The 14005-nt window shown below is 50.4% G+C and overlaps 1 protein-coding gene across 1 annotated transcript in view; it reads left to right on the forward strand.

The window, feature by feature from the left end:
* The window catches only part of INPP5D (inositol polyphosphate-5-phosphatase D), a 117243-nt gene that overhangs the window by 77094 nt on the left and 26144 nt on the right, over positions 1-14005 (forward strand). Inside the window, exons 12-18 of the mRNA XM_037850452.1 lie at positions 1435-1631; positions 2070-2187; positions 4790-4886; positions 5422-5560; positions 7921-8029; positions 8160-8248; positions 11233-11314. Of these exons, the coding sequence (XP_037706380.1) occupies positions 1435-1631; positions 2070-2187; positions 4790-4886; positions 5422-5560; positions 7921-8029; positions 8160-8248; positions 11233-11314 (831 nt within the window). The remainder of the gene's footprint in view (positions 1-1434; positions 1632-2069; positions 2188-4789; positions 4887-5421; positions 5561-7920; positions 8030-8159; positions 8249-11232; positions 11315-14005) is intronic.

Consider the following 14005-nt stretch of genomic DNA (forward strand, 5'->3'; position numbering starts at 1 on the left):
ATGATAGATAGATAGATATAGAGGGTGTCCAGTTAAATTTTAATTTCATATGAACAAAATTAATTTTTAGAAGTATTCAACTAGAAATGCATGCATACAGGATGCTCTGTTAAATTTGAATTTCAATACACAGATATTGCACAGGACATACATGAGTATAAACTAAAAAATTATCCATTGTTTTTCTGAAATTTAAATTTGGCTGGGGACCTACGTTTTGTCTGGTGACCCCTTTGTCCCAAGCAGAGTCAGCCCCCGCAGCTCCCCAGCACCAACAGAGCAGGTGGTCGCATGAGAGTGCCCAGGAGGAAAGGGGTGAGCCCCAGCCCTTCATGGAGGCGGGGGTCTCCTCAGGGAGCAGAACGAGCCAGCGTCCTCTGGTGGGCTCCTGACCCTGTCTGCACAAGCCCGCAGCCCGCCCTCACCTTCACATCACCCCCTTTACCAGTCCACGCCCAGATGTTCGGGGACCACAGCAACACTGCAGGAGACCCCTGGGGATCCACTTCTAGCCTTTCCAGTCTTTCTTAGGGGCCACCTGATCTCTTCTGCTGGCACCCTCGGGGTCTGTGCCCATGGGCCCCTGGCCTCTCTCCCTTTCTCCTCCTAAGAGCAGAGAGTTCTTAGGATTTGCTGGGTGACTCAGGGTTGTCCTGTGGCACAATTGCAGGGGGCGCACTTCACTGAGAAGACAGTGTGGAGGGAGCAGACTGGGGCCCTGCTGGGAGGGTCTCCACCAGCAGAGACCCCCCAGCCCCTGGTGCTCATGCACCCCCTGGGAGCCACACAGGGGGGCCGAACACAGAGGCAGGCAAGTTAGTTTTTCACTTCTTGACACTTGTGAGCCAAGAAGGTTCTCTCTTGGGGCAAAAGGTTTCCTCATCCTTCACAGGCACTGCAAGGAGAAACAGACCTTCCGTCATTCCTTTATGAAGCTGTTTCAACTCATTTTTCCAAATGGGAACAGAGTGGGGGTTTCCATGCTTTTCCCATTTCCAGCTCTCAGCTCTCAGCTTTGCTGACTCCCAGCCAGGGGTTTGGAGGCACCCATCCCAAACTTGTCTCCTCTCTTGGCTGTCTCACCAGTAGAATGCAGATTCCTTGAGAGCTAGGACTGTGTCTCAAGGAACTATATCGTAGCCCCAAAGCCCAGACAGTGCTTGGATATTGTTCAACTATTGCCAAGTCCCACCCGAATCTTCAGGTGTTTCTATCTTTGAAACTTAACATTATCTTCAAAAAGAAACTTGACTGAGCTCTGACCCTGCCCGACATGCTGGGGGATACTGGTACTTAGTTGTCCGTCCATGGGTGTTTCTGTGTGGCTATGTGGCCCTGTCTTGCGCCTGCTTCTCCTGCTCCTTTTTGAATTCCCCTGATGCCGTTGACCGAATGTGCCTTTGACTCACTTGGTGTTGGGTTTTGCTGTTGAAGGTAACGCCCCCCCTCCCAAGAAGATCACGTCCTGGTTTCTCTCCAAGGGGCAGGGAAAGACGCGGGACGACTCCGCAGACTACCTCCCCCATGACATCTACGTGATCGGCACCCAGGAGGACCCCCTGGGAGAAAAGGAGTGGCTAGAGATCCTCAGACACTCCCTGCAGGAAATCACCAGCATGACTTTTAAAACAGTGAGGCGCCCGGCCCCGCCCTGGGGTGGGACCCCAGGAACAGGGGCCCCAGGGAGCATCTCGGACGCAAGGCAGGCATGGCTGATGGGCTCTCAACATCCAAAGATGTCTGCGTGCTCACGAGTTTCCCCCCGCCTTCTGAGTCCAAAGAGCTGCACCTGGGAGCATATTCAAAAGTGGCTAATAATCTCTGGAGCCCCCCATTTTCCCTGGCCTTGCTTGCAAGAGAGCATCCTTCCTTCAACTAAATGCCAAGACCCAGCCACTCTGCTTTGTCTCATCCATAGGGGGTTGTTGGGAAGTTTAGGGAGAACAGAAGGAGGACCCCACACCTGGGGGCCCAGGGCTGGGTGTGAGTTGCTGGGGGCTGGGTTCAGATACTCCGCCCTGGCTGAGGGGCTGGGCCACCACCTTGTCCCCACCTTGTCCCCCCGCCAGATCGCCATCCACACCCTCTGGAACATCCGCATCGTGGTGCTGGCCAAGCCGGAGCACGAGAACCGGATCAGCCACATCTGCACAGACAACGTGAAGACGGGCATCGCCAACACACTGGGTGAGTGGGCAGGGGCCGCACGGGCCTGTGCTGGGGTGGCCGACTCATCCCAGGGTCAAAAGCTGAGAGTCGTGTGTCCTGGGCTGCTGGACAGTCATCCTCCTCCACTTCGCCTTCGTCCCTGGAGTGGGGTTGGGGGCCACGGCAGTGCCCAGCACTGCTCCAACACCGCTCGACTGTGCACTCAAGTTGCCATGGGGTCTCACCGCAATGCAGCTTCTGGTTCAGGAGGTCTCTGGGGAGCCTGAGATTCCGCATTCCCAATGAGTTCCCAGGTGATGGCAGGGCCACTGGTCCATGGGACCCTCTAAGCATTGAGAATCTAGAGCAGGGGTTGACAAGCTTTTCTGCAAAGGGCCAGAGAGGAAGTATTTTAGGTTTTGCAGGCCACACTCACCTCTGCTGTGATTGTGCAAAAGCACCCAGAGACAACACAAAAAGGGAGAGTGGCTGGACTCCAATGAAGGGTCACCCACACAAATGGTGTGGATTTAGTGCAGGGGTGGTGGTTGCCGACCCCAGATCTGGAAGATGAGTTCCCAGGCTGGGTCGGGAAACGTCAGAATCAGCTGTGAGTCAGTGGGAGGTGATCGCGGACTCTTCCGAGAACTGAAATAAAAGTGGGAAGACTCTTGGAGTGTGAGTGTCACCCGGTTACAAGTGAGTTGGTGAGTGTGTGTGTGTGTGTGTGTGTGTGAGTACATGTCCGATTGTGACTCTGTGTCGTGTGTCTGTGTGTGAGTGAGGGCCTGTCTGTTAGCATCAGTTGGTGCAAACAGGTGGCAGCTGGGGCCGAGGGTGGGGTGGGGGTGAAGCCAGCAATTTCTCGGGCCTGCAGTCAGGCCGGCGCAGAGCCCCCCATTTAACAGGAACTAGAAGAACGGTGAAAGGCTCGCTCTGAGACCCACAATCAACTGCCCATCGCCCACACCCTTTTTCCCTCCCTCCTGTCACTGTGGTGCCCACGGGCACCTGCCTAGGAGCCCCCTTTGATCCCTGCCTGTCTCTGCCTGGGCCCCCATCTCATGCCTCCACCCTAAGCTCCCCGCAGCCCCTCCCAGCTCTGTCTGCCCCAGGTGCTGGGTTAGGGAGCCCCGTGGGCAGGGACCCTGCTGTCACGGGCACGAGCCGACAAGAGGAGAACCAATGGGTTTCTGTCAGAGGAATGCAGAGTCTCGGGCCAGAAAGGGGCCCTGCCTGTCTCAACAGCTGCTTGAGACACGGAGACCAAGGGGCATCTCTGAGATGGGTGCTGGGGCCCAAGTCAGAGGAGTGGAGGGACAGGCTCTGAGGAGAGCCTTCCAGGCAGGGAGCGGTGAACGTAAAGGCCCTGAGGCCAGATGGGCTGATTGTAATAATGTATTACGTATGCACAGAGCCAAACCAGTATCCTTTCTCCAGGTATTCAATATAAAAATTATGAGATAGTTCACATCCATTTTTCATACCAAGTCTCAGAATTCTGACGTGTGTTTTACACTTAGTGCCCACCTCAGCCCCCACAAACTGCCTTTTGAGTGCTCCGTGGCTACGGTTTCCAGCAGAGCAGGGCTAGAGCAGAGGCTGCCAGACTCCAGCATGTGACAGGGTCACCCGGAGCAGGGTCTGCACCCTTTCTCTGCAGAGGGCCAAGGAGTGAACATTTAGGTCCCGTGGGCCAGGTGCTGTGTTTCACTGACCCAGTCCTGCCATCGTAACGAAAGCAGCCATTCCCGAGTGAACGGGTGGGACGGTGTTCCAGTAGAATGTTAGTTATGAAATCTGAATTTCATATACATTTTTGGTGTCAAAATATTCTTTTGCTTTATTCTTCAACTATTTAAAAATGTAAAAACCACTCTTTGTGGACAGCAGGCCAACACGCCCACCCCTGACCTAGGGGGCTTGTCCGACACAGATTCCTGGGCCCCACCCCCAGAATTTCTGAGGCGGGAGGTTGGGGGTGAAAACCTGCACTTCTGACAAGTCCCCAGGTGGGGCTGGTGCTGTCAGTCCGGGGACCACACTTTGAGAACCACCAGTCTAAAGAAGATTAAGACTGGCAGAAAAACCTGTGCTTTCAGTGCCAGTTTTTGGTGTCACAAGGAACCTTACGTTAGCTCAGTAGGGGACAGCCCACTTAGTCCCGGGGCCCGGGCCCCTCCTTTGGATCTTTTTCCCGCTTCTCCCGCTGCTTTCAGCTCCCACCTGCTCTGTCCCGGTGATCTGTCCCCGCCTGGCACGCGGGATAACTGGTCGACCCCTTTAGAGGGAGCTGTGGGAGTGGATGGCACCAGTGGCCTCCCTCCTGCCAAGAACCCCAGAGCTGCTGACTGTTCACCTGCACCCCCCAGTGCCCGGTCCCTGCTCTGGGGAGACAGGCTCACGGGTGATCCTCGGCGCCTCTTGCTGGGGCATCTTCCAGGGAAGCATTGAGAGTCTTTGGCATTTTCTTGGCCGGTGGAGGAACTCACCCCAGGGCACCTGACCCCCAAATGAACGTTTTCCTTTCCTCCTTTGCTTTCCTCTTTCTCACACCTGCTTCACTTACTCTTTACTAACAATGTCGTTTTATCCTGATTTCCCCAAGTTTATTTTGACCTCTTTCTCCCCCTGCCTTTAGGGAACAAGGGAGCTGTCGGGGTGTCGTTCATGTTTAATGGAACCTCCTTGGGATTTGTTAACAGCCATTTGACCTCAGGAAGCGAGAAGAAGCTCAGGTGATGTGGCTGGTCCCCGGAGAGCCTGTGTTTGCAGCGTTTGCCCACACAGACTTCCCAGCCCCTGTGCACCCGAGTGGCCTGCTCTGCCCCTCTGCTGGGACCCTCGTGGTCTCATGCACGGCGTCTGCTGCACGGTGACCGCACGTGCAGATAAATCTTGCCTGGTGCCTTTACCCTAATAGACACCTCTCCAAAGGGAAGCCTCGAGTGAGGCATGCTTGCAGATCAAAGCGCATCTTACCTGTAGGCCCAGCCAGGAAGACAGCCTTCCAGAATATGCACCCATCTGCTTCCCTGCAGGGCGATTACACTCTGTTCCCCGCGGGTTCCTGCCCTCTGTGTTCCCAGTTAACCCCAATGGCCCTTTGCAAGCCGCAATCCCCGCTGCCTATAAAGCTGGCATCCTGTGCTCGCTGCAGCTGGGGCTGGAGAGCCACGGCTGGATGTCCCCCCACTCCCTTTGACTTCCTGCTGCTAGCAGAGTGGGGCACCCGTGACCCCGTGCCTGACAGCTGCTTTTTCATTTAATTAGGCGAAACCAAAACTATATGAACATTCTCCGGTTTCTGGCCCTGGGAGACAAGAAGCTGAGTCCCTTTAACATCACTCACCGCTTCACCCACCTCTTCTGGCTCGGGGATCTCAACTACCGCATGGAGCTGCCTGTCTCGGTAATGGGCTGTTCCTCTGGGGCGGGGAAGCATGGACGGGGGCTCCCGCAACTTAGCTGGTGGCGAGGGTCAGGGAGAACCGTGCCCCAATGCGCCGAGGCGGCTGCAACCCCTGGGGGCTGGACACTCCCCCAGTTATGGAGCCTCAGCTTTCCACTGTGGCTCGCCTCTGCCCACTCGTAGCCCCCACGTCACTGTCCCACTGCACCCTCTCCTCTTCGTCCCTCCAGCCCTCCGGTCAGTCAGTGAATGGCAACCTCTCAGCTTGCTGCTCCCAAATGCCCAAGAAAGGCAGCTGAGGAGAACTGCCCATCTTTTCTTACCAAATTCTGGGCCAGCCCAAGGAAGATGGTCCTTGAGTTGGATGCTCACCCATGGTCCCATCTACTGTGTGTGTGTGCAGGGGGGGAACCTTATCTAGAACACAGCATTGCCCGCTCTGCAGGGGCTAAAGATTCTCTTGGCAGGGGGTGGGCAGGGTGCACCCCTGGATGGGTCTAAAACCAGAACCTTGCTGCTCTTTGGTGCTGCCCAAAAATGGGGCAAGGAATAGGCAAAGCCATCCTGCAGGCAAAACAGTGCCCATTGCCCAGAGACCTCGGTTCACAGCCTACACCTGAGCAAGTCTTGCATCCCCGGCTAACGGGTTTGAAATTAAATGGGTTTTAAAAATGCGTTTTAAAAACATTCACACTGTGATCCTCTGAGGGAAGAAGAGAGGACACCAGACTGACCTGACTTTACAGGTGGGGACACCGAGGCACAGACAGGCTAAATTGCTGAGAGTCAGTTCCAGTCACTGACTCTCTATTCCCAGATGTTTTCCAGCATCATCCCATGTCCCTCGGCTGCCCCTGGGCCTCTCGCTGCCACAGAGTCTCCACAGAGACTCTTGTCTGCGCTCTTTCCTACCTACCCCACCCTCCCTTCCCCACAAGATGCTGCTTGGTGCCACTTCGCTCCTCTCCCCCATGGCTGAGCAGGCAGATGGTAGAGGTGGTGGGCGGGGACCCCAGGCCTGACCCTTTACTGTTTGTAAGGGGCCATCACAGTCATTCTCACTACCCAGAGGGGCCAAGTGCATTCACCAGAGCAGAGTCTTGGTGGCTGGTTCAAGCTACTAAGTTGGTGAGAGGATGGACGAATGGATTCCAAAGCCAGCGCATTCCATTGATGTCACCCCGACTCGGTCAGAGAACAGCCTGGGTCAGGAAGAGCCAGACGTCCACAAATTTCGGAGTGGGGCTTCATGTATTGTCATGGGCTTACAAGAGGCTATCTCAGAAAGAGAGAGAGAGGCACCTGCCTATCTAATGAAGTTTTCATAAAAATTATACTAAACAGGGAGAGGATTGGGAAGTTACTGCCTAATGGGAACAAAGTTTCTGTTGGGAGACATGAAAAATTTGGTAATGGGTGGTGGTGATGGTAGCCCAATGTCATTGTAATTAATACCACTGACTTGTACACTTAAAGTGGTTAAAGTGGCAAATTTTATGTTGTATGTACGTAACCACAATAAAATTGAGAAAGGAAAAAAAAGCCCTGGTACCCTGACAACATAGCTCAGATTTTACCAACAAGCTATTAATACATTTGCCTCCCTGGTTTAAAAAAAGAAATAAAGACCCTTGTGCCGGTTTGAGTGTATTGTGTCCCCCAAATGCCATTATCTTTGTAGTCTTGTGTGGGGCAGAAGTTTTGGTGCTGGTTGGATTTGCTTGGAGTGTGCCCCACCCAGCTGTGGGAGATAATTCTGATGAGATGTTCCCATGGAGGCTTGGCCCCACCCATTCGGGGTGGGCCTTGATCGGTGGAGCTATATAAATGAGCTGACTCAAAGAGGAAAGAGAGTGCAGCTGGGAGTGATGTTTTGAAGAGAAGCAAGCTTGCTGGAGAGGAATGTCCTGGGAGAAAGCCGTTTTGAGGCCGGAGCTTTGGAGCAGACGCCAGCTGCCTTCCTAGCTAACAGAGGTTTTCCGGAGGCCATTGGCCATCCTCCGGTGAGGGTACCCGATTGCTGATGTGTTGCCTTGGACGCTTTGTGGCCTTAAGACTGTAACTGTGTAGCGAAATAAATCCCCGTTTTATAAAAGCCAATCCATCTCTGGTGTTTTGCATTCTGCAGCATTAGCAAACTAGAACAACCCTGAATGTCAATATGCATGAACCAAAAGTCCATATGCAAATTTGAAATTGCCAGGTACTTCTGTTATCCTGATGCTATTTTATGACTCTGATGGTGTTTTCTTTATAAAGTGGTTGAGTTCTGGCCTAGGGCAGGTGGCGGGTTGTGATGTGCCCCCTGCTGTATGGGTGAAGAAGGCTCACCGGTGGCCTGGCCATGTCCTTGTTTCCAGGAGGCAGAGACCATCATCCAGAAAATCAAGCAGCAGCAATACACAGACCTCCTGTCCCACGACCAGCTGCTCATGGAGAGGAAGGAGCAGAAGGTTTTCCTGCACTTTGGTAAGAATGACGGCACTGTTCCTGGGGGCCTCTCCAGTCACTGGGAATGATTCTGCCTGGAGAAGAGGGACACTTGGCCAGATGTGAAACTTGGGGAAACAAAACTGAGACCAGAGTCTCTCTGTTTCAGAGGAGGAAGAAATTACGTTCGCTCCGACCTACCGCTTTGAAAGACTGACTCGGGATAAATATGCCTACACTAAGCAGAAAGCCACGGGGGTGAGTCCTGCTGCAAAGCCGCCTTCCCTTCCCTCCCCCTCCAGCCCTCCCTTGCATGCCTTCACACACTGGGCAAAGCAAGCCAACAAATTAGAAATCATGTTGCTTTGTATCATGATGCCAGATGCAATGAGCAGCAGTCAGAGATAGAAATGATGCCTTAGGACAGGGAAAGATCTGGAAGGTGCTTCAAGGGGGTGCTATCAGAGGCTTGGATTTTGACAGGCAGATGTGCCGAGGGATAGGGGGCTGATACATTTCAAGTTGAAAGAACTGCTGGAGCAGATGCTGAGGCAGGGAATTCTGAGCCAACCCAAGGAAGCCAACCCCATGGCTGGGTCCCGAGGGTGAGGTGTAGTGGAGTGGTGAGTTACCCAGAGCAGTTAGAAGCTGTGGGACATGCAAGACAAAGTCTGGGAATCACCTAGGCTCAGGGGTAAGTGAGGTCCTAGAAGTGGGAAAGAAAGCCCAGACATTGGGTACATTCCAGGACAGAGTAGGAGTTTAAGAGGAAAAAAACTGAGAGAAGTAAAGTAGATCTAGGACTCCTGCCATGCCAGTGAGATGCTTGGAACACTCTCTTGCAAGGTGACCACTGAGAGCTGTGCAGGTGGGGTCACTCAGGCAGGTGCATGGGGTCACATTTCAGGGCTGATGAAGAGCTGGCAGCATCCGAGTGTTACATGAAGATTAACCTGGCATCTATGTAAAGGAGGAGGATGCAGGGGCACCAGAGAGGGGTTTTCTGCACAGAAAAGATGATTGAATCCATGAAAGTAGGTGAAATTGTCAAGGGGTGAATGGAAGATGAGAAGACATGCAATGGGCAGATTCAGGGAGCCATTCACATTTGGAGGTTAGAGTAGGAAGAAGAGACAACCAGGGAGCCAGAAGAAGAGTGCTCGAGCAAGTGGGGTAGGACCAGGACCGCTTAGCATCGCAGAAGCCAGGGAAAGAGAGACTTTCAGGAAGGCTTGGCAGTCAGCAGTGTGAAATGTGAGTCAAGGAGAATGAGAATCAAGACCAAAGAGTTGGAGTTAGTAGTTCAGAGGATTTGGTGGACTTTAGTAGAGTCATGGAAGTGAAATCCAGATTGCAAGAGGCTAAAGGTGGTTCTTTACCAAGGGCGCGCAGGTCAATCACTTGTGAAGCATTTTAGGAATACAGATGCTTGGGCCTTACCCCCACAGATTCTGTGGCATTAGGTCTGGGCTGGGGCCCTGATTTCTGTAATTTTGTAAAGCTCCACAGGTGATTCTCAGGGGCAGCTGATGCTGAGAACAGCTATGTTAAGAAATAATTGTTTGGTAGCATCTATGAAAGCTAAACATGCACCCACCTTATGATTCAGCTGTTCCGCTTTGGTGCATATGCATGAGAAATGAATACGTTTGTTCACCAAAAGACGGTACAAGGATGTTCATGGCAGCTTTGTTCATAAAATCCAAACACTGGAAACGACCGCATGTCCATTGACATTAGAATGGGTAACAGTGGTATATGCATATGAGGGAATACTACCTCAGCAATAAAAAGAGCTTCTACAAACAACCATGTGGGTGAAAGAAGCCAGAGACAAAAGAATATATACTGAATGCATCCATTGCTATAAATTCAAGAATAGACAAAGTTAATCAATGGAGATATGAGTGAAAATAGCGCTCACCTCTGGGGGGCTCAATCAGAAAGGGGCAGGAGGTATCCTTTGGGATAATGGGAATTTTCTATATCTTGATATGAATAGTTGTTAAATGGCTATATACAAATGTGAAAAGTCATCGAGATGTATACTTAAGATTAACCTACTTTATTGTGCTAATAGCATCTCAAGTAAAAAAAAAAAACAAAAAATAAGTGGGTAGTTCAGAAGTGGAGCAGTGAAAATAAGAATACTCTTGAAGGAAATTGGTAAAAGGAAAAAAAAAGAAAAGTAACTGAAGGAGATGTCAGGGTATGCTCTTTGGGATGAGTACCTTCATGTTTGTAAGCAAAAGAGAAAAAGCTAGAGCATGAAAGGGTAAGGATATTGTTTGAGGAGGAATAGTTGTTGCTGATTTACCTTGTCTCTTGCACCCAGTGGATGTGAACTCCTTGAAGGCAGGGGCTGTTTTGCCCACCACTGTTCCCTGAGGCCCTGGAGAAGGCTTGTCGTATAGTAAATATTGTTTGAATGTTGGATGGATTGACAGATGGATAGATAGATAGATAGATAGATAGATAGATAGATAGATAAATAGATTGATTGTTGGATGGATTGATGGATGGATAGATAGGTAGGTAGATAGATAGATAATAGAAAGATAGGTAGATGGTGAAAGGATGGGAAGATGGATGGGAGAGTGGTTGGATGGGTGGAAATATAGGTGGATAGGTAGATGGAGGTGAGTAGATGGGCGGATGGACAAATGTCTGAATAGCTGATTGGTTGTCTGGGTAGTTGGATGGATGGTTGGATGGACTGATGGACTGATGATGGATGGGTGGATGACAGATGGACAGATGGATGGATGGATGGATAAATGGGTGGATGGATGGATGGACAGGTAGATGAATGGGTGGATAAGTGAGTAGATGGCTGACATATGTTATTAAAGTAATTATCTGGAGAAGGTGGATAGAAACCGGGTTAAAAATACAGGTAGAGGGGTCCATTTAAGTCAAAAAGAAAGTAAGAGATGGTAAAGACATAAAAGAATCTGACATAATGAGGAGGACAGGTGAGGAGGAAGCACAACCAGGTGAACTGATCTTCCTTCTAAAGCAGGAGTCCAGGACATCTGGCAGTATGGGGCATGGCAGAGGAATCAGGCCTTGAGAAGACTGAAGAGGATTTAAAGCTGCCTATGGGGAAATTCTGTAAAGAACTAACAACAGATGAGTTCAAGGATTAAGAGGACACCAGTTAAACTTGTCTTTTACAGATGTAAAAAAAAATATATATATATATAGCAGTCTTTTACAAAGCCCATGACCTTGACTTGCAGATGAAGTACAACTTGCCCTCCTGGTGTGACCGGGTCCTCTGGAAATCTTACCCCCTGGTACATGTGGTGTGTCAGTCCTATGGTGAGTAGACATTCTGGGGGCAGGTGGGCGGGTTTGGAGAGCAGCACCCAGTGGGGTGGCACAACTGCTCTTAGGCGGAAGGGCCGGCTATCTCCACGCTCGGTCTGTGCACCTGTGTAGTGGTAGAACTGGCATCCCCGACCAGGTGAGCCCACCACTGATGCACCCAGGCCCTCCCACTCTTGGACTGCAACACAGTAAATATGCCCAGGCTCAGGAAACTTTGGAATTATGGAGTGCTTTGCAAAATAAGCCAGTTTTATTTTTTTTGCAAAGAATGTATTAGGTATAAAACATATGAAAGTGCCATTTTCATAGGTCAAAAATGGTAGGTCAAATATTAGCCAATTCCTATGGTTCATCCTAATCCATAAATGTACACACATGGATTTGGGGAAGGAAAGTGGGTTAAATTGATGAGAAGAACATAAGCACATGCAGTGTTAAAATAAATAATTATGAAATACGTTTTCAGAACAATTAAGAAACATTGTTGACTCCAGAAGTTTAAGGTTTGCTGCAGGAATTCTTAATTGTTTGAAGGCTTATTCTTAAAAGTTACTGCTGAGTTCCTACTCTGGCAAAGTAAGACCTTTAAAACCTCACAGAGCAGGGTTACGAGGCACAGTTTTCTGACTGAGAACCGTGTTATTATTTTTAAAACATTGCAAATTCCCAGGCACTGGCACCCAAATGAGGCTGAGGCGGTCCTCCTGGTCCCCAGCTGGCGTCCCGCGTGACAAAGCCACAGGCCCAGGGACCCACGGGGATCGCACCCGCCTTGCCCATGACCCCAGGCCACCCCACAGCGGAGCCCTCCAGCCCTGCAGAGTGAGGGTCTTGCTCCTGCGACAGCCACCTTTGTAGCCCCCACCCTCTCTCTGGGGCCAGCAAATTCCTTGCTCAGGACAGAAATGACATTTAACTGCAGCCCCACAAAGCCGAGAACCATTTCCATCCCTTTCTTTTGTGCCTGCTGCCTGCTGCCCAGAAGCGCTCAGGACGACCCCCCTGGGGTAGTTTAACACCCCCCGCGCCTTCCCCCCGTCTGCGGGGCTCTGTCTCCCGGAAGTGCCCTCACCCTTGGATGTGCCACAAGGCAGCCAGGCCGCCCCGGCGGGGTGCTGCAGCTGTGCTCCGGGCAGGACATGGTACTCGGCCCCCTGCTCAGCTCCTTTCTGGGATCAAGATGCCTAAGAAAGCTGGCGCGATGACCAAGGCCGGCGACAAATCCTGTGGCAGCGAGACGGGGGGCAGCAAGGATGCTCGCTGGGGAGCACGAGAGAGAAGCAGGGTCCCGGGTAGCGCAGGGCCCGGTGAGTGTGGGACCCGCTGGCTGAAGGCCCTGCCAGCAGCTTGTCGCTCAGTCTGGGGCCCAGGACCCCCAAAGCTGTTGCTCCTGCTTCCTGCAAGGAACCAGAGAGAACTCTTCCCCCTCTGCCCCGGTGGCAGTCGATCCTAAAGGGTGTGGCACCCTGGCCATCCGGGCCAAACCTGGCTCCAAGCAAAATGCTGGAGCAGATTTGACACCTGAAGCCATAAATGTAGCTGTTGCAGCACCTCCCCCTGAAGGAGAGGCTAATGCTGACTCTTCGGGTACCTTTCCAAGTCTTGGAACTCAGGAAGAGTGATGGAGTTTTGGACAAGGCTGGTAAATCTTGTGAGAAGGTGGTGAAGCTTTCAGCCTCCGGAAGCCCAGAAGAGACCTTGGAGAAATTAAAGGAGCAAACTGAAGACAAACAGAAGCCAGGAATGAAAACGCATCCTTGAGAAACTTACTGCCAACAATGAAGAGGCTGTTGAATTGGAAAATATTTTTAAATGCACTGAAAAGCATGAGAATATATATATTTTTATTAAGAACAAGAGTAAAAAAGAAGTAGAAATTCAGAAAGTACTATACATTGATTACAGGATTTAAATCGCTGACGTCAAACGGCTTGGAGCATGTAAGTATGATTTCACGGTACTGCAAAGCAACAGAGCTGGAAAGGGTATTGGAGATGACCTCACGTCACCCCTTTTATTTCATGATGGAGCTTCTAGAATCCAGAGTTTGAGAGACTAAATCAAAATCACACTGTGCAAGATGGTAACAGAACCCAGGTCCCTGGATTCCTAGTTGAGTGCAGTTTATCTTAATTACAAATCAAAATGTTATTTCCATTCGTGCTTCACTTGTATAGGACATTTCTGGAGTTCTGGAGATTGTCTTCTAATCCCGTTAAGAAGTGACAGAAGAATCCCTGTCACACTGCTGCTTTGTCTTACCTTATATTTTAAAACACTTACGTAAATGCAAAAATGATTTCTACATCTTTTTAAAATGATATTGAGCCTTTTATGAAAAAGTAAGAATAATCGACTAGTAATTTATTGATGTTAATTATAATTTTGAGAAGTCAGTGACTGGTTTTCTCCTTGGAACACTGATAGTAACTACACTCATCAAATCCGGTGGTTCATGTGAATCTCCAAAGATCCTTAAAAGAAAAAAAGAGGATCTGGAAACTATCTTCAGTATTTGTAAAAGCCTTTCAGAAATCACATCTATATTAAAACTTCAAAAGTTAATAACAAACATCTTCTTTTTACATATTCCATGCAAATTATGGTAACTTAGTAAGGAAATAATTTAATTACCTTGTGCTAATCAGAACGGATGTGCAATTGTGTGCTTTGTCTAATAAG

Source organism: Choloepus didactylus, chromosome 9, assembly GCF_015220235.1.
Source record: "Choloepus didactylus isolate mChoDid1 chromosome 9, mChoDid1.pri, whole genome shotgun sequence".
Classification (NCBI taxonomy): Eukaryota; Metazoa; Chordata; class Mammalia; order Pilosa; family Megalonychidae; genus Choloepus; species Choloepus didactylus.